Consider the following 21464-nt stretch of genomic DNA (forward strand, 5'->3'; position numbering starts at 1 on the left):
AAAACTCCCTAGAAAGGCCAAAACCTAGGAAGAAACCTAGAGAGGAACCAGGCTATGTGGGGTGGCCAGTCCTCTTTTGGCTGTGCCGGGTGGAGATTATAACAGAACATGGCCAAGATGTTCAAATGTTCATAAATGACCAGCATGGTCGAATAATAATAAGGCAGAACAGTTGAAACTGGAGCAGCAGCACGGTCAGGTGGACAGCAAGGAGTCATCATGCCAGGTTGTCCTGAGGCATGGTCCTCAGGACCCAACCCCCGCAGGCAGACAGACAGACTGACAGACAGACAGGCAGGCACGCAGACAGACCGACAGACACGCAGACAGACAGGCAGACACGCAGACAGACAGACAGATGCAGTGCCCTAGATGGCCTCCTGTTTCCTACCACGTTTGACCAAAAGGCCCACAGAGAGGAAGTCTCCAAGGCAGCATAAACCACTAGGATGTGTTTCTAACATGGCAGACCATCACCTGGTAGGTCAGATCCCCGAGCCTAATTACAGCCAGAGAGAATTACTAATATCTGACTGGATGACATCACACTGCACTACATCATCCCTGGACAGCACTTATGACTGGTACAGATGTGTGCAGAGAGAGGGGGAGAGCAAGGGGGGAGAGGGTGAGAGAGAGAGGGGGGAGAGCAAGGGGGAGAGACAGAGAGCAAGGGGGGAGAGGGTGAGAGGAGAGACAGAGAGCAAGGGGGAGAGGGTGAGAGAGAGGGGGGGGCAGAGCAAGGGGTAGAGGGGGGAGAGACAGAGAGCAAAGGGGGAGAGGGTGAGAGAGAGGGGGTGGGGGTGGGACAGAGCAAGGGGTAGAGGGGTGAGAGAGAGGGGGGGACAGAGAGCAAGGGGGGAGAGGGTGAGAGAGAGAGGGGGGGGACAGAGCAAGGGGGAGGGTGGGAGAGGGGAGGAGAGACAGAGAGCAAGGGGAGAGGGTGAGAGAGGGGGGGAGAGACAGAGAGCAAGGGGGAGAGGGTGAGAGACAGAGAGCAAGGGGGAGAGACAGAGAGCAAGGGGGAGAGGGTTAGAGAGGGGAGGAGAGAGAGAGGGGGGAGAGACAGAGAGCGAGGGGGAGAGACAGAGAGCAAGGGGGAGGGTGGGAGAGAGGGGAGGAGAGACAGAGAGCAAGGGGGAGAGGGGGAGAGACAGAAAGCAAGGGGGAGAGACAGAAAGCAGAGGGGGAGAGACAGAGAGCAAGGGGGAGAGACAGAAAGCAAGGGGGGAGAGGGTGAGAGAGGGGGGAGAGACAGAGAGCAAGGGGGGAGAGGGTGAGAGAGGGGGGAGAGACAGAGAGCAAGGGGGAGCGGGTGGGAGAGAGAGGGGGGGGGGCTGGAAGAAAAATGGCATAGTTTCAGGTTGGTGCCAATGAGGAGAGAAAAAGAGGGAGTATGAGAGGAGAGGAGAACAGAGGAGTGTTTGATTCTGACTAGACTGGATAGCTCTGAGTTACAAGCACAGCACCCCCTTACTGCATTGGATGACACAGCAAACTAGGAATGACAATTATTGCAACAAATAATTACTGGACGTATCCAAGTATATATTAATCTGTTCTAGACTGGAGGTAAAATAATGGCCCAAGCTGACAACATTGCACAGCTCTGTTGAAAATAAAACATTGCCTCATAGGTGCAAATGGTTTCGGACCCTTTTTTTTAATTCTCGCCTAAAATGACGTACCCAAATCTAACTTCCTGTAGCTCAGGACCTGAAGCAAGGATATACATATTCTTGGTACCATTTGAAAGGAAACACTTAGAAGTTTGTGGAAATGTAAAAGAGATGTAGGTAGAATATAACACACTAGATCTGGTAAATGAGAATACAAAATAAAAAAAACATGCGTTTTCTATTAAAATACAATGTTGTTCAATCATCTGTGAAATGCAAGAGAAAGGCCATTATGACCCCATTTAGATTTTGGCCACCAGATGGCAGCAGTGTATGTGCAAAGTTTTAGACTGATCCAATGAACCGTTGCATTACTGTACAAAAATGTTGTATCAAGTCTGCCCAAATGTGCCTAATTGGCCAATTGACACATTTTAAACTACATAACTTGTGCACTCTCCTCAAACAATAGCATGGTCATGTTTCCCTGTAATAGCTACTATAAATTGGACCGTGCAGTTAGATTAACAAGAATTTAAGCTTTCTGCTCATATAAAACATGTCTATGTCCTGGGAGGGTCACGGTTCCCATAGAGGTTGAATAACTTTTTCTTCCAGGTGAGCTTTGGCACTTAGCCGGAACTAAGATATATCAATGCCTTGGATTAAATCAGGCATCAAAACATCAGACTTTAATTGTGTTCCAGAGTCATTTCTATCAATCATGATTATATTTTTTTTTTATGTCCTCATTGCCCTCTCTCCCTAATCTGACAGTTTCAGTCAGTAGTGGCCAACAAGTCTGTCAACTATTATACAGTGAGTGAAGGCAAACATTGCGAGGAATAGGTGCAGCTGCTGCTAGTACTATGACCTTAACTCGAAGGGTCCTATTTCCTTAAATACCACACTCACAAAATACTCTGTGCATATACAAGTATCAATGTCATCTACTCCAAATGGACTCGTGGATTTCCTAAAGTGTAGCGACCTGATACACCTCTCACAAAACTGTTCAGTCAGTTCAGTCCAAACCTCATCCACCCCACCCAGAAATGTTTCAGGTCCCAGTCTCTCCTCAGCCTCTCCTCAGCCTACCCCAGCCTCTCCTCAGCCAACCCCAGTCCCTCTAAAGGACCATGGTCACTCCCTCTTTCTCTCTCTCCCTCCCTTAGTTTCTCTTTCTCTCTCTCTCTCTCTCTCTCTCTCTCTCTCTCTCTCTCTCTCTCTCTCTCTCTCTCTCTCTCTCTCTCTCTTTTCTCTCTCTCTCTTTCTCTCTCTCCCTCCCTTAGTTTCTCTCTCTTTCTCTCTCTCCCTCCCTTAGTTTCTCTCTCTCTCTTTTCTCTCTCTCTCTTTCTCTCTCTCCCTCCCTTAGTTTCTCTCTCTCTCTCTCTCTCTCTCTCTCTCTCTCTCTCTCTTTCTCTCTCTTTCTCTCTCTCCCTCCCTTAGTTTCTCTCTCTCTCTCTCTCTCTCTCTCTCTCTCTCTCTCTCTCTCTCTCTTTTATTGCCCTCCCTTGATGTTGAACAGGATGTCTCTATGGAGACAGGGATAAACAGATGATAACAAATTCTCAGCAGCCTTTAAAGCTCATTTGAGTGTATGGGTTGGCGTTTGAGGTGAGGCAAGGAGAGGCAGTGCAGGACAGCGAGAGAGGCAGAAGGGACTTGACATTAGCAAGAGGTAAGAGCTGCTGCAGTTTAGTGTTGCTTTCTAGCTCTGGGAGATCTGGGGGATCTGAGGCTCAGGGGGATCTGGGGTTCTGAGGGATCTGAGGCTCCTGCAGATCTGGGGGCTCTGAGGCTCAGGGGGATCTGGGAGCTCTGAGGGATCTAGGTGATCTGGGGCTCCTGCAGATCTGGGGGCTCTGAGGGATCTAGGTGACCTGGGGCTCCTGCAGATCTGGGGGCTCTGAGGCTCGTGGGGATCTGGGGGCTCTGAGGGCTCGGGGGGCTCTGAGGCTCGGGGGGCTCTGAGGCTCAGGGGGCTCTGGGAGATCTGGGGCTCTGGGGGCTCTGCTACTGCTACTGTTACTACTACTGCTGGGTAAGTGGGTAACTGTACTGTAGGCTGTAGATTACCTGTGTGTGTGTGTGTGTGTGTGTGTGTGTGTGTGTGTGTGTGTGTGTGTGTGTGTGTGTGTGTGTGTGTGTGTGTGTGTGTGTGTGTGTGTGTGTGTGTGTGTGTGTGTGTGTGTGTGTGTGTGTGTGTGCTAGATCCCTGTAGGCTATATGCACAACAATCCTAACATTACTAATGTATTATCAACACAGCTGGTTTTTTTTTACTGCTCAACAATGCCGTTCCTGTTACAATCCTCCTTCATCTGCGACTCTTAGCGAATGGGTGGAGCGGCTTGTTGTGTTGCTAAGATACCATGTTATGTTCCTGTGGCGTTGCTTTGGTGGGACACATTCATTAATATTAACATAACAAATAGAGAAGAAATTGATATTAGTGAAATATCAAACATGGTCTAATTTCTGACCTGCTGATTTTGTCATTGTAATGTATTACTGTACTGTGTTGTATTATTATAGATTTTTTTTGGGGGGGGGTGATTGTAACTGTAATTGAGGTGACTCTAGGGTGACTCTAGGGTGACTTTAGGGTGACTCTAGGGTGACTGACTCTAGGGTGACTTTAGGGTGACTCTAGGGTGACTCTAGGGTGACTTTAGGGTGACTCTAGGGTGACTCTAGGGTGCTTCTAAGGTGACTCTAGGGTGACTCTAGGGTGACTTTAGGGTGACTCTAGGGTGCCTCTAGGGTGCCTCTAGGGTGACTCTAGGGTGACTCTAGGGTGACTCTAGGGTGACTCTAGGGTGACTCTAGGGTGACTCTAAGGTGACTTTAGGGTGACTCTAGGGTGACTAGGGTGCCTCTAGGGTGACTCTAGGGTGACTTTAGGGTGACTTTAGGGTGACTCGAGGGTGACTCTAGGGTGACTCTAGGGTGACTTTAGGGTGACTCTAGGGTGCCTCTAGGGTGACTTTAGGGTGACTTTAGGGTGACTCTAGGGTGACTCTAGGGTGACTCTAGGGTGACTCTAGGGTTTGTACAGTGGTTCCTGAATGATTAGTGAATCCCTGTGTCTGGTGAGCTTGGCTGTGTGAATAACAACAACGTGTGTGTATATTACTCACAGCTACTCTCTATATACAGGGTATTACGGTACAGAGTCAATGTGGAGGCTATATACAGGGTATTACGGTACAGAGTCAATGTGGAGGCTATATACAGGGTGTTACGGTACAGAGTCAATGTGGAGGCTATATACAGGGGGTACCGGTACAGAGTCAATGTGGAGGCTATATACAGGGGGTACCGGTACAGAGTCAATGTCCTTACTGTAAATCACTGTAGATGAGCAGACTCACAATCCTTACTGTAAATCACTTTAGATGAAAGAACTCACTGTCCTTACTGTAAATCACTTTAGATGAGCAGACTCACTGTCCTTACTGTAAATCACTTTAGATGAACAGACTTACTGTCCTTACTGTAAATCGCTTTAGATGAAAGAACTCACTGTCCTTACTGTAAATCACTTTAGATGAACAGACTCACTGTCCTTACTGTAAATCACTTTGGGATGAACAGACTCACTGTCCTTACTGTAAATCACTTTGGGATGAACAGACTTACTGTCCTTACTGTAAATCACTTTGGGATGAACAGACTCACTGCCCTTACTGTAAATCACTTTGGGATGAACAGACTCACTGCCCTTACTGTAAATCACTTTGGGATGAACAGACTCACTGCCCTTACTGTAAATCACTTTGGGATGAACAGACTCACTGCCCTTACTGTAAATCACTTTGGGATGAACAGACTCACTGCCCTTACTGTAAATCACTTTGGGATGAACAGACTCACTGTCCTTACTGTAAATCACTTTGGGATGAAATAATTAACTGTCCTTACTGTAAATCACTTTGGGATGAAATAATTCACAGTCCCTACTGTAAATCACTTTGGGATTAAATAACTCACTGTCCTTACTGTAAATCACTTTGGGATGAACAGACTCACTGCCCTTACTGTAAATCACTTTGGGATGAAATAACTCACTGTCCTTACTGTAAATCACTTTGGGATGAACAGACTCACTGCCCTTACTGTAAATCACTTTGGGATGAACAGACTCACTGCCCTTACTGTAAATCACTTTGGGATGAACATACTCACTGCCCTTACTGTAAATCACTTTGGGATGAACAGACTCACTGCCCTTACTGTAAATCACTTTGGGATGAACAGACTCGCTGTCCTTACTGTAAATCACTTTGGGATGAACAGACTCACTGTCCTTACTGTAAATCACTTTGGGATGAACAGACTCACTGCCCTTACTGTAAATCACTTTGGGATGAAAGCACCTGTATTGGATATAACTGTAAGTGTCCATATAACCCGTTGTTATTATATTACCGCGTGGCATATTAGGATGCTGCTACTGTAGAATTACAGTGTCCGTTTCCAACAGCCCTGCAGACAGACGTTATACACTGATGGACGATGAACGCCAGAACCAACCAGACCCAGTTCAGACCCAACCAGAACCAACCAGACCCAGTTCAGACCCAACCAGACCCAGTTCAGACCCAACCAGAAACAACCAGACCCAGTTCAGACCCAACCAGACCCAACCAGACCCAGTTCAGACCCAGTTCAGACCCAACCAGACCCAACCAGACCCAGTTCAGACCCAACCAGAACCAACCAGAAACAACTAGACCCAGTTCAGACCCAACCATACCCAGTTCAGACCCAGTTCAGACATCTTTAGCAGAACACAGACGGCCAAGCAATACATAAACAGAATAAATACACACAGCATCACAAATGACACCCTTCCCCCCTATTTAGTGCACTACTGGCAGCAGGGTCTGTTGCTGTCCACACTACTACTAACACGATGCTTGGCTCGTGTCTGGTGCTCAGACTGTGGTCAATACCTAGAATACCGGGTGTGTGTCTGTGTGTGTGTCACCAGACTGCACCACAGACATAGATGTAAACCTGCTATGACATATACTGTACACTAAAAGTATGTGGACACCCCTTCAAATGAGTGGATTCTTATCTATTTCAGCCCCACCGTTGCTGTCAGGTGGATGAAATCAAGCACACAGCCCATGCAGTCTCCATAGACAACTCAGTTCGTCAAGTTTCTGCCTTGCTAGAGCTGCCTCCGGTCAACTGTAAGTGCTGTTATTGTGAAGTGGAAACGTCTAGGAGCGGCTCGGCCGCGAAGTGGTAGGCCACAGAACGGGATCGCCCGAGTGCTGAAGTGCGGTTGTCCCCGGTTACAACACTCCACTACCGAGTTCCAAAACGGCCTCTGGAAGTAAACGTCAGCACAATAACTGTTCGTCGGGAGCCTCATGAAATGAGTTTCACAAGCCGAAGATCACCATCCGCAACGCCAAGCATCGGCTGGAGGGGTTGTAAAAGCTCGCTGCCATTGAACTCTGGAGCAGTGGAAACGCGTTCTCTGGAGGGATGAATCACGATTCACCATCTGGCAGTCTGACAGACTAATCTGGGTTTGGCAGATGCCAGGAGAACGCTACCTGCCCCTAAGCATAGTTCCAACTGTAAAGTTTGGTGGAGGAAGAATACTGGTCTGGGGCTGTTTTTCATGGTTCGGGCCCCTTAGTTCTAAGTGAAGGTAAATCTTAACTCAACAACATAAAATGACATTCTAGACAATTCTGTGCTTCCAACTTTGTGGCAACAGTTTGGGGAAGGACCTTTCCTGTTTCAGCATGACACTGCCCCCGTGCACAAAATGAGGTCCATACAGAAGTTGTTTTTTGGGATCGGTGTGGAACTTGACTAGCCTGCACAGAGCCCTGACCTCAACCCCATCGAACACCTTTGGGATGAATTGGAACGCCGACTGCGAGCCAGGGCTAATTGCTCAACATCAGTGCCCGACCTCACTAATGCTCTTGTGGCTGAATTGAAGCAAGTCCCCTCAGCAATGTTCCAACATCTAGTGGAAAGCCTTCCCAGAAGAGTGGAGGCTGTTACAGCTATGATTCTGGAATGAGATATTGGATGAGCCGGTGTCCTTATACTTTTGGTCATGTAGTGTATCTACAAAACTACCAAGTACTTAATATTAGTAGCAGAGAAATACTGCCATTTCAGTTCATTACATTAGTAGCAGAGTAATACTGCCATTTCAGTTCCTCACCGTGTACTTTACATTAGTAGCAGAGTAATACTGCCATTTCAGTTCCTCACCGTGTACTTTACATTAGTAACAGAGAAATACTGCCATTTCAGTTCCTCACCGTGTACTTTACATTAGTAACAGAGAAATACTGTCTGTCTGTCCCGAGCTGCAGGATGCAATGCTGTCTGTCTGTCTGTAGGATGCAATGCTGTCTGTCTGTCTGTCTGTCTGTAGGATGCAATGCTGTCTGTCTGTCTGCTGTCTGTAGGATGCAATGCTGTCTGTCTGTCTGTCTGTCTGTCTGTCTCTGTCTGTCTGTCTGTCTGTCTGTCTGCCTGCCTGTCTGCCTGTCTGTCTGTCTGTCTGTCTGTCTGTCTGTCTGTCTGTCTGTCTGTCTGTCTGTCTGTCTGTCTGTCTGTCTGTCTGTCTGTCTGTCTGTCTGTCTGTCTGTCTGTCTGTCTGTCTGTCTGTCTGTCTGTCTGTCTGTCTGTCTGTCTGTCTGTCTGTCTGTCTGTCTGCCTGCCTCTCTGTCTGTCTGTCTGTCTGTCTCTGCCTGTCTGTCTGTCTGTCTGTCTGTCTGTCTGTCTGTCTGTCTGTCTGTCTGTCTGTCTGTCTGTCTGCCTGCCTCCTGTCTGTCTGTCTGTCTGTCTGTCTGCCCCCCCCCCCTCATACACAAGAACAGTTCATTACACACACCATTATTATTGTTATTGCTAGGCAGCGCAAACTAAGAGGGTCATGTCTGCAATATCACACACACACACACACACAAACTAAGAGGGTCATGTCTGCAATATCACACACACACACACACAGCCAATCGGATAAGACCGGTTGGGCAAGTAACCGAAAGGTCACTGGTTCAAATCCCAGAGCCGACTAGGTGAATAACCTGCCAATGTGCCCATGAGCAAGGCACTTAACTCCAATAGGTCCTATAAATCCCTCTGGGTCATGGCCGTCTGGTAAAAACACAGGCCCTTTACCATGCCACTCGCTTGCTGTCCTTTGCTAGCTTGATCCTGCGGTTTGTAATATGTGATTTGATCTGTATGTATTGTGATTGCTGCTAAACGAATGGCCTCGTGGAGGAAGTTTTCTAGAGTGGAAGCAGCTGGAGGAGAGAGAGCTGACTTCTCTCCAAGCCCACCCACTGTTTCAGCTACACCTCCTCATCTAGTCCCTGCTGACTGGCTGTTCACTCTAAACCACATCCACTATCAAATATCAACTTCACTAGTCCCATAACAACTGGCAGAGCTCTACATAACTACAGAGAACTACATAACTACAGAGCACTACATAACTACAGAGCACTACATAACTACAGAGCACTACATAACTACAGAGCACTACAGAGAACTACATAACTACAGAGCACTACATAACTACAGAGCACTACATAACTACAGAGCACTACATAACTACAGAGCACTACAGAGAACTACATAACTACAGAGAACTACACTACATAACTACAGAGAACTACATAACTACAGAGCACTACATAACTACAGAGTACTACACTACATAACTACAGAGCACTACATAACTACAGAGAACTACACTACATAACTACAGAGCACTACATAACTACAGAGAACTACACTACATAACTACAGAGCACTACATAACTACAGAGAACTACATAACTACAGAGCACTACATAACTACAGAGAACTACACTACATAACTACAGAGCACTACATAACTACAGAGAACTACATAACTACAGAGCACTACATAACTACAGAGCACTACAGAGAACTACATAACTACAGAGAACTACATAACTACAGAGCACTACATAACTACAGAGCACTACAGAGAACTACATAACTACAGAGAACTACATAACTACAGAGCACTACATAACTACAGAGAACTACACTACATAACTACAGAGCACTACATAACTACAGAGAACTACACTACATAACTACAGAGCACTACATAACTACAGAGCACTACATAACTACAGAGAACTACACTACATAACTACAGAGCACTACATAACTACAGAGCACTACATAACTACAGAGCACTACACTACACAACTACAGAGCACTACATAACTACAGAGCACTACACTACACAACTACAGAGCACTACAGAGAACTACATAACTACAGAGAACTACACTACATAACTACAGAGCACTACATAACTACAGAGCACTACACTACACAACTACAGAGCACTACATAACTACAGAGAACTACACTACATAACTACAGAATACTACACTACATAACTACAGAGCACTACATAACTACAGAGCACTACATAACTACAGAGAACTACACTACATAACTACAGAGAACTACATAACTACAGAGAACTACACTACATAACTACAGAGAACTACACTACATAACTACAGAGCACTACATAACTACAGAGAACTACACTACATAACTACAGAATACTACACTACATAACTACAGAGCACTACATAACTACAGAGAACTACACTACATAACTACAGAGAACTACATAACTACAGAGAACTACACTACATAACTACAGAGAACTACACTACATAACTACAGAGCACTACATAACTACAGAGCACTACAGAGAACTACACTACATAACTACAGAGCACTACAGAGAACTACACTACATAACTACAGAGAACTACACTACATAACTACAGAGAACTACACTACATAACTACAGAGAGAGAGAGAGAGAGACGTTAGCCACGGCTAGCTAGCAAAACACGTTAGCCACGGCTAGCTAGCAGAACACGTTAGCCACGGCTAGCTAGCTAGCAGAACACGGATTCTTATTCATTAGCTGTGTTAAAGATGTGAACCGTCAAGACTGGAGTTCTGGGACTGTGAAGGGCAGCTGGGTGGGTTCTGTAGTGATGTTCTCTCCTGGGTGGGTTCTGTAGTGATGTTCTCTCCTGGGTGGGTTCTGTAGTGATGTTCTCTCCTGGGTGGGTTCTGTAGATACATGATGTTCTCTCCTGGAGGGGTTCTGTTAGACACATGATGTTCTCTCCTGGGTGGGTTCTGTAGACACATGATGTTCTCTCCTGGGTGGGATCTGTAGACACATGATGTTCTCTCCTGGGTGGGTTCTGTAGACACATGATGTTCTCTCCTGGGTGGGTTCTGTAGACACATGATGTTCTCTCCTGGGTGGGATCTGTAGACACATGATGTTCTCTCCTGGGTGGGTTCTGTAGACACATGATGTTCTCTCCTGGGTGGGTTCTGTAGACACATGATGTTCTCTCCTGGGTGGGTTCTGTAGACACATGATGTTCTCTCCTGGGTGGTTCTGTAGATACATGATGTTCTCTCCTGGGTGGGTTCTGTAGACACATGATGTTCTCTCCTGGGTGGGTTCTGTAGACACATGATGTTCTCTCCTGGGTGGGTTCTGTAGACACATGATGTTCTCTCCTGGGTGGGTTCTGTAGACACATGCTGTTCCCTCCTCTCTTCCCTCTCTTCTTCTCTCCTCTCCTTGACCTCCAGTCCCTTCCCTCCTCTCTCCTCTCTTCGCTCCCCCTTCTCCTCCTCCTCTTCCCTCCTTTCTCCCCTCCACCTTCTCATCCTCTTCTCTCCTCCTCTTCCCTCCTCTCTCCTCTCTTTCCTCCCCCTTCTCCTCCTCCTCTTCCCCCCTCTCTCCACCTTCTCATCCTCCTCTCTTCTCCTCCTCCTCTTCTCTCCACCTTCTCCTCCTCCTCTTCTCTCCTCCTCTTCCCTCCTCTCTCCACCTTCTCATCCTCCTCTTCTCTCCTCTCTCCTCTCTTCTCCTCCTCCTCTTCTCTCCTCCTCTCCCCCCCTCTCTCCATCTTCTCTCTCCTCTCTTCTCTCCTCTCTTCTCTCTTCCCTCCTATCTTCTCTCCTCCTCTTCCCTCCTCCTCTCCTCTTCTGCTCTCTTTAAAAAAAGGAATCCTTTCAACAGATTGTGTGAACCCAGATCCCTGAAGGGGAAGGTCTGAGAGGTCAAATAGAGTTAGAGTTAGAGGACATGTGATATTCATTTTAAAGTCCCGAGGGTTCATCTGGAGCATGAGACAGACACTATTAGTAGTACAAAACGAACACAATAAATCAGTCAACTTTGACACGTTCTTTAGTCGTTGACAAGGTATTTACCACGGGATCAAGTATGCATGTCATATACCATTCAAATGAATACAATATTATGCAACATCCATTATAGAAAGTCTAAAAGCTGTGTTCCAATACTCATACTAACCCCACTAACCATACTATCTGTGAGGTGAATAGAGTATATAGTATGCTCATTGGTCATAGTATGGATATAGTTTATATGCCAAAAAGTTCCCGGATGTCGTACTAAATTCGCCAAAATACGAAGTATACATGCAGTGGACACTATATCTGTGCTTTTAAGGACCCATAATGCAATTCTTCAGAAAATGTGTGTATGCTTCACTACGTTTTCAGATTTTAGAAAATGGCGGAAAATATACAGCCGAGGAGAGAGGAGACAAATTCATTGCTTTAACTAATTATGACAAATGTTTTTTTTGTTTTATAAAAATTGAGCTATGCAATAAAGTAATAACTTTTAACATAAGTTTTGTACCACGTTATGATGGCTGACAACTTATTATCTACGCTGTCCTTACGAACTGCATAGCATTACAGCAGTATGTACCGGTATGTTAGCTAGTTACCTAATGTTAATTGGCTACTAATAGATCAAACTTGCCAGGCAGTATATTAACGATCTGCTATCTAATTACGTTTATTGACTTGATGATTCACATCATTCTTAGCTAAGTGGTATAGTCGTTGTGCGTTTCAATAAGTTTTGGCCGTTGTCATTAAACATCAGCAAAATAAAAAAAAGAAGATAAAATTGTTGCCAGGAACACAATTACAGTCACCAAGTCTCTGGATAACATGAACACAGGCTGAGCAGCTCTGCTAGGGAGAGTATCGTGGTCAGAGTGAGGTGTTTGGAAGTAGCTAGACAGTCAATTATCAACTCCAACCGCCAGTGTAGCTAAGAACAAGAAATGATGACCGATATCAAGAGATGTGGTGGGAGACGTCCAAGATTTCAGACAACATTTTTATCCTGCAAGATTACTGTTTTCCACTATCAATAAAATGTGTGAAATTCAAATCAAATAAAAATATATTTTTTATTAAGTAGCTAGCCAACGTTAGCCAGTTAGCTTGGTTGCTTTACTGCCGTTGAACCCTACTCCCAGAGCAGGGCCCTCTGTCCATTCGTATATTTCAGAGCGTTCAATCTGGAAGGCCCGAAATTAAGTATTCTGACACCCCTGGAATTAATTTACGAACACACCCCGGAAATTGTAAAACGTCTAGCTGGTCATTTGTTATGCTAATAAGCTAGCAAGACGTTGCATAGCAACAGCATCAACTTCTGGTTGGACAGGCGATGCTCTATAAAAAAAATTTTTTTTAAGTATGCTCAACTGAAACAATACCGTTCGTTTACAATATACTAAAATGCACTAATGCACTAGTATATACTCATTAAGTATGTAGTATACAGTATGTGAGTATGGGTATTAGAACACAGCGATGAGTCTTGTTGTCCTGTTTTGTAATCAGGCAGCTTTAAATACACCTGCTTATTTATTTATTTATTTTTAAACCTGCTTTAGTGTCAGACAAATATGTATAATGGCTAAGACCCATGTTGTCTTATTTTGTAGATATTCTTCAAGATGGCGGAGAGCACAGATCTGGAGCAGCTGATGAACTCCTTTAAGAAGTTTGCGATCCACGGAGACACCAAGGCTACCGGGAAGGAGATGAACGGGAAGAACTGGGCTAAACTGTGTAAGGACTGCAAGATCATCGACGGGAAGAATGTCACCGGCACTGACGTGGATATCGTCTTCACGAAAGTCAAGTGAGTTTTAATAGCGACCAACTACAACATAATTATCAATGTAATACATTCATCTATTACGATGATGATGATTATTATTTATGGACAAATTGCAACCAACCATCTCTCTTAAATCATGGGCGAGTTTGTTTTGTATGGCCCAGTGCCCCGGTTTGGCGGAGTTTGCTCATTTTTAGACCATTCCTTTGGTCCTTATGGGTAATCTCCACCCACCCGGGGCACTGGGCCATATAAAATGAACTTGTCCATGGTGTAAGAGAGATCAGCTGGCGATAAAATAGTGGCCAATGTTGGTTGCAATTGGCCCATTATTATTATTATTATATACTTATACTAGTACTGATAATACTTGAGTAAATCCACTTCAGAACAGTGTTGTGGAACGGCTGTTGTTTTCTGACAGTAGTAGATTATAAATCCACTTCAGAACAGTGTTGTGGAACGGCTGTTGTTTTCTGACAGTAGTAGATTATAAATCCACTTCAGAACAGTGTTGGGGAACGACTGTTGTTTTCTGACAGTAGTAGATTATAAAACCACTTCAGAACAGTGTTGTGGAACCGTTGCAGAGCGAAGACGTCCCGGGTGATCACCTACGAGGAATTCCAGAGAGCCCTGGAGGAGCTGGCCCAGAAGAGGTTCAAAGGTCAGAGCAAAGAGGAGGCCCTAACGTCTGTCTACAAGCTGATAGAGGGCAAGGAGCCCACCAACGTAGGAGTCACGGTACGACAGATACACTACTACTACTAATATACTACTACTACTACTATACTACTACTACTAATATACTACTACTACTACTACTAATATACTACTACTACTACTACTACCACTACTACTGCATACTACTACTACTAGTATACTACTACTACTAGTATACTACTACTATACTACTATACTACTACTACTAATATACTACTACTACTACTATACTACTATGCTACTACTACTAATATACTACTACTACTACTACTACTACTACTAATATACTACTACTACTACTACCACTACTATACTACTACTACTACTGCATACTACTACTACTAGTATACTACTACTACTACTATACTACTACTACTATACTACTATTACTACTATACTACTATACTACTACTACTACTATACTACTATACTACTACTACTACTAATATACTACTACTACTAATATACTACTACTACTACTATACTACTATTACTACTATACTACTATACTACTATTACTACTATACTACCATACTACTACTACTAATATACTACTACTAATAATATACTACTACTACTACTATACTACTACTACTACTACTATACTACTACTACTACTATACTACTATTACTACTACTACTACTATACTACTACTACTACTACTACTACTATTACTACTACTACTAATATACTACTACTATACTACTACTACTAATATACTACTACTACTACTATACTACTACTACTACTATACTACTACTACTACTACTATACTACTATTACTACTACTACTACTATACTACTACTACTAATATACTACTACTACTACTACTACTACTACTAATATACTACTACTACTACTACTACTACCACTACTATACTACTACTACTACTGCATACTACTACTACTACTACTACTACCACTACTAATATACTACTACTACTAATATACTACTACTACTACTACTACTACTACTACTACTACTACTAATAATAATAATAATAATAATAATAATATAATACTACTACTACTATCCTACTAATATACTACTACAAATACACTACCACTACTAATATACTACTACTACTACACTACTACTACAATACTACTAATATACTACTAATATACTACCGCTGTACTACTACTACACTACAACTACTACCACTATACTACTAATATACTACTACAAATACACCACTACTACTAAAATACTACTACTGCTACTACTACTAATCAAATCAAATCAAATCAAATGTATTTATATAGCCCTTCGTACATCAGCTGATATCTCAAAGTGCTGTACAGAAACCCAGCCTAAAACCCCAAACAGCAAGCAATGCAGGTGTAGAAGCACAGTGGCTAGGAAAAACTCCCTAGAAAGGCCAATACCTAGGAAGAAACCTAGAGAGGAACCAGGCTATGTGGGGTGGCCAGTCCTCTTCTGGCTGTGCCGGGTGGAGATTATAACAGAACATGGCCAAGATGTTCAAATGTTCATAAATGACCAGCATGGTCGAATAATAATAAGGCAGAACAGTTGAAACTGGAGCAGCAGCACAGTCAGGTGGAAGTTGAAACTGGAGCAGCAGCATGGCCAGGTGGACTGGGGACAGCAAGGAGTCATCATGTCAGGTAGTCCTGGGGCATGGTCCTAGGGCTCAGGTCCTCCGAGAGAGAGAAAGAAAGAGAGAAGGAGAGAATTAGAGAACGCACACTTAGATTCACACAGGACACCGAATAGGACAGGAGAAGTACTCCAGATATAACAAACTGACCCCAGCCCCCCGACACATAAACTACTGCAGCATAAATACTGGAGGATGAGACTACTACTACTACTACTACTACTACTACTACTACTAATATACTACTACAAATACACCACTACTACTATACTACTACTACTACTACTACTACTACTACTACTACTACTAATATACTACTACAAATACACCATTACTACTAAAATACTACTACTACTAATATACTGCTGCTACTAATATACTACTACTATACTACTACACTACTACTACTACTACTACTACTACTACTACTAATATACTACTACAAATACACCACTACTACTACTACTACTACTACTAAAATACTACTACTACTAATATACTGCTGCTACTAATATACTACTACTATACTACTACTACACTACTACTACTCTACTAATATACTACTGCTATACTACTACTACTACTACTACTATACTACTACTACACTACTACTACTCTACTAATATACTACTGCTATACTACTACTACACTACTACTACTTCTACTACTAATATACTACTACTATACTACTACTACTACTACTATTACTATGCTACTACATTGCAACTGCTGCTACTACTACTACTACTATACTGCTACTGCTGTTACTACTACTACTACTACTACTACTACCACTACTACTACTACTTCTGGTACTACTATTACTACTACTACTACTACTACTACTATACCACTACTATTACTACTACACTACTACTACTACTACTGGTACTACTATTACTACTACTGCTACTACACTACTACTACTAATATACTACTACTACTATGCTACTACATTGCAACTGCTGCTACTACTACTACTATACTGCTACTGCTGCTACTACTGTTACTACTACTATACCACTACTACTACTGGTACTAATATTACTACTACACTACTACTACTACTGGTACTACTATTACTACTACTACTACTACTATGCTACTACTACTAATGGTACTACTATTACTATACTACTACTACTACTACAACTACTACTATACTACTACTGCTGCTACTACAACTACTACTACTACTACTACCACTACTACTACTACCACTACCACTACTACTACTACTACTACTACTACTACTACTACTACTACCACTCCTACAACTAATCAACTTTAATTATTGAGATGTTATCCAGCTAAATAAACACTGTCTTGTTCTAAAACCCAGCTTCAAGTGTGTGGTAAGATTATGTACATAAATGAATATGGGTATAAGGCCTGGCAAAGTAGTCTGCTGTCACTTGAGGGTAGACAGGACAGTTGTGGAGGAGGACGGTGTGTGTATCACGCCGTTCTGAAGTCAAGGAGGTTGTTTAGACGTGCCTGAGTGAATATAGTGAATGTACTCAGCTCTCCAAACCGTCTCAGTGCTCTGGCTCGCTCTGAGCCAACTCACATTCATGACATCATATCCATTATGAGAGATTGGCTTCATCGGTGAGGTGTGTCTGTGTGTCGTGTCTGTGAGTGTGTGTCGTGTGAGTGTGTGTGTCGTGTGTGTCTGTGTGTGTGTGTGTCTGTGTGAGTGTGTGTCTGTGTGAGTGTGTGTCGTGTGTGTGTGTGTGTGTGTGTGTGTGTGTGTGTGTGTGTGTGTGTGTCTGTGTGAGTGTGTGTCGTGTGTGTGTGTGTGTGTGTGTGTGTGTGTTAGTGTTACCTAAGGTTCTTTTTTTCTCCAAACACAATTATTTGTTAACACTGGCTGGCTGTTGTCATGATGTGAATTGAACCTGAGTTCAACCTCTTTATCTAAGAGTGGCTGTTGGTTTTTTGACTTAAGAAATGATAATTGAGTTAAAGTAATCCCTTCTTTAGGGTTCTACCTATCCACCTCCTGCTGTTTCCTCCTGTGTATAACATTCAGATTCTAGGGACCTTCTTTAGGGTTCCACCTCCAGCTGTTTCCTCCTGTGTATAACATTTAGATTCTAGGGACCTTCTTTAGGGTTCTACCTATCCACCTCCAGCTGTGTCCTCCTGTGTATAACATTCAGATTCTAGGGACCTTCTTTCGGGTTCTACCTATCCACCTCCAGCTGTGTCCTCCTGTGTATAACATTCAGATTCTAGGGACCTTCTTTCGGGAGCGGTTCTACCTATCCACCTCCTGCTGTTTCCTCCTGTGTATAACATTCAGATTCTAGGGACCTTCAGAACCAAGGGACCTTCTTTAGGGTTCTACCTATCCACCTCCAGCTGTGTCCTCCTGTGTATAACATTCAGATTCTAGGGACCTTCTTTCGGGAGCGGTTCTACCTATCCACCTCCTGCTGTTTCCTCCTGTGTATAACATTCAGATTCTAGGGACCTTCTTTAGGGTTCTACCTATCCACCTCCTGCTGTGTCCTCCTGTGTATAACATTCAGATTCTAGGGACCTTCAGAACTGTTGTGATCCCAACGCTGGAGGACAGTGGGAACTTCCTCAGTTTGTCAAGAGAACCTACAGTAGCAGTTTACCATTAAAAAACAGAACTGTATTGGTTTAGCTCACCAACATGACAACATGGTTTCTGTTACTGTCTCCCCCCCCGTCCCCGTCCCCCTCCACAGAAAATGGCGAAGACAGCCGCAGTGGACAGACTGACGGACACCACCAAGTACACAGGCTCCCACAAAGAGCGCTTCGACGAGAGCGGGAAGGGGAGGGGTAAGGGCGGGCGGGAGGAGCTGGTGGAGGAAACGGGATACGTCGGCTCCTACAAGAACGCCGGAACCTACGAGGAGAAAACCAAGGCTAAGTAGACCACCGGGCCAGGCGGTGTGGTCAACAGGTCCAGTAGACCACCGGGCCAGGCGGTGTGGTCAACAGGTCCAGTAGACCACCGGGACAGGCGGTGTGGTCAACAGGCCCAGTAGACCACCGGGCCAGGCGGTGTGGTCAACAGGTCCAGTAGACCACCGGGCCAGGCGGTGTGGTCAACAGGTCCAGTAGACCACCGGGCCAGGCGGTGTGGTCAACAGGTCCAGTAGACCACCGGGCCAGGCGGTGTGGTCAACAGGCCCAGTAGACCACCGGGCCAGGCGGTGTGGTCAACAGGTCCAGTAGACCACCGGGCCAGGCAGTGTGGTCAACAGGCCCAGTAGACCACCGGGCCAGGCGGTGTGGTCAACAGGTCCAGTAGACCACCGGGCCAGGCGGTGTGGTCAACAGGTCCAGTAGACCACCGGGCCAGGCGGTGTGGTCAACAGGCCCAGTAGACCACCGGGCCAGGTGGGGTGGTCAACAGGCCCAGTAGACCACCGGGCCAGGCGGTGTGGTCAACAGGTCCAGTAGACCACCGGGCCAGGCGGGGTGGTCAACAGGCCCACAACATGAGATGTATCCCAAATTACATCCTACTCTATATAGTCCACTACTTTGACCAGAGCGCTATGGGTCCTGGTCTAAAGTAGTGCACTATAGAGGGAATAGGGTGCCATAGGGCTCTGGTCTAAAGTAGTGCACTATATAGGGAATAGGGTGCCATAGGGCTCTGGTATAAAGTAGTGCACTATATAGGGAATAGAGTGCCATTTGAGACGCTTCCAGGGTCACTATCCCCTAAGCCCCCCCCCCCCCCCCTTACAGTCGGGACCAAACCCTGAACCCAGAACTCTGACCCCTAACCACAGGCTTAACCCCAGGCCCTTTCGACAGAGGCTGTCCTCTCCTATCTTTGATATGTCCTGAGGGGGTGTGTGTTGTCATTGGGGATGATGAGAGAGAGAACATGTCCTGAGGGGGTGTGTGTGTGTTGTCATTGGGGATGATGAGAGAGAGAACATGCTTTTTACTCTTATTATAGCTATGGAGGTTGTGAGGTGATCTCCTTCAACAGAGATATGACCGATAGACAGGTCGTGAGGTGATCTCCTTCAACAGAGATATGTCTGATGTGTGTTTACAGATGACTAGATCAGAATGCTCTGTTCACTTTCAAACCTGGCCTGCCCTGAGACTGTACATAGACCTGTGATATACCATACCTTCACCTTGCTTTGGTTTTAACATGTTGAGTTGCACTGTGAAATACTGATGCAAGAGTTGCTCTGGAATTGAATGAAACATCCACTGTAAAGTCAAACGTCAGCACCAAGACCGTGATTAGACAAAACACAATACTGGTCAAATAATCTGACATTGTGCCGTGTTCCATAGGCTTCAAACCATGAATGTCTATCTTTGAATTGAATTCACTTTCTTACCGTATATTTCATCATTCTTACCGTATATTTCATCTTTCTTACCGTATATTTCATCTTTCTTACCGTATATTTCATATTTCTTACCGTATAATTCATCATTCTTACCGTATATTTCATCTTTCATACCGTATAATTCATCATTCTTACCGTATATTTCATCTTTCATACCGTATAATTCATCTTTCTTACCGTATAATTCATCTTTCATACCGTATAATTCATCTTTCTTACCGTATAATTCATCTTTCTTACTGTATATTTCATCTCTCAAACTCAATAGTTTCAGGGTTTCGTCTTTAAGACTATCGTTTTAGAACTAGCTAGCTTTTTATTCCGAGACTATTTCTTTAAACGTTTGTTGCTTTTCCCCAAAAAAAATATATATAATATAATATAATAAATATATATATTTTCTCTCTTTTGGTTCTTTTTGATTAGTTTGTTTTAGTGTCGTAGAAACTGGACAACGGCTGCATTGAAGGGGAAATTGTTGTATACAAAATGATAATAAAGTGTTTGTCTTTAGTTTGTGGTTTCTTTCATTCTGATTCTGAGTGGTATTTACAAACGTCATTACTCAGTGAGCGAATCATCATTTACCAAACCAGGAAGTGACCAATGGTCCTTCAGCCACAGGCTTTCTCATGTTTAAAAAATATAGTATTCCCCTAATAAACAGGTAACTAGCCTGTGTTAAACTGTATTCTCCTAAACAGGTAACTGGCCTGTGTTAAACTGTATTCTCCTAATAAACAGGTAACTAGCCTGTGTTAAACTGTATTCTAATAAACAGGTAACTAGCCTGTGTTAAACTGTATTATCCTAATAAACAGATAACTAGCCTGTGTTAAACTGTATTCTCCTAATAAACAGGTAACTAGCCTGTGTTAAACTGTATTCTAATAAACAGGTAACTAGCCTGTGTTAAACTGTATTCTAATAAACAGGTAACTAGCCTGTGTTAAACTGTATTCTAATAAACAGGTAACTAGCCTGTGTTAAACTGTATTCCCCTAATAAACAGGTAACTAGCCTGTGTTAAACTGTATTCTCCTAATAAACAGGTAACTAGCCTGTGTTAA

At 44.0% G+C, this 21464-nt stretch overlaps 1 protein-coding gene across 3 annotated transcripts; it reads left to right on the forward strand.

Annotated features, from left to right (window-relative positions):
- Window positions 1-3167: 3167 nt before the first annotated feature.
- Window positions 3168-20907, forward strand: LOC116359661 (tubulin polymerization-promoting protein family member 3-like). Of its 3 annotated transcripts, XM_031812876.1 has the most exons (5): window positions 3168-3300; window positions 13496-13695; window positions 14265-14418; window positions 18748-18960; window positions 19075-20907. In XM_031812876.1, the coding sequence occupies exons 2-4, from the start codon at window positions 13508-13510 to the stop codon at window positions 18937-18939; spliced, it is 534 nt and encodes a 177-aa protein (XP_031668736.1). In that variant the 5' UTR covers window positions 3168-3300; window positions 13496-13507; the 3' UTR covers window positions 18940-18960; window positions 19075-20907. The 3 variants fall into 3 exon arrangements, with proteins under 3 accessions (XP_031668736.1, XP_031668734.1, XP_031668735.1); XM_031812874.1 differs by having other exon boundaries at window positions 3169-3300; window positions 18748-20907; XM_031812875.1 differs by having other exon boundaries at window positions 3290-3663; window positions 18748-20907.
- Window positions 20908-21464: the final 557 nt, after the last annotated feature.

This window comes from Oncorhynchus kisutch, unplaced genomic scaffold (genome assembly GCF_002021735.2).
Source record: "Oncorhynchus kisutch isolate 150728-3 unplaced genomic scaffold, Okis_V2 Okis03b-Okis08b_hom, whole genome shotgun sequence".
Classification (NCBI taxonomy): domain Eukaryota; kingdom Metazoa; phylum Chordata; class Actinopteri; order Salmoniformes; family Salmonidae; genus Oncorhynchus; species Oncorhynchus kisutch.

Coding starts and splice junctions, on each gene's coding strand:
- LOC116359661 (XM_031812876.1), top strand. CDS start 13,508: ATGGCGGAGAGCACAGATCTGGAGCAGCTGATGAACTCCTTTAAGAAG. Junction 13,696..14,264: donor ATCGTCTTCACGAAAGTCAA/GTGAGTTTTAAT, acceptor GAACCGTTGCAG/AGCGAAGACGTCCCGGGTGA. Junction 14,419..18,747: donor CCACCAACGTAGGAGTCACG/GTACGACAGATA, acceptor CCCCCTCCACAG/AAAATGGCGAAGACAGCCGC.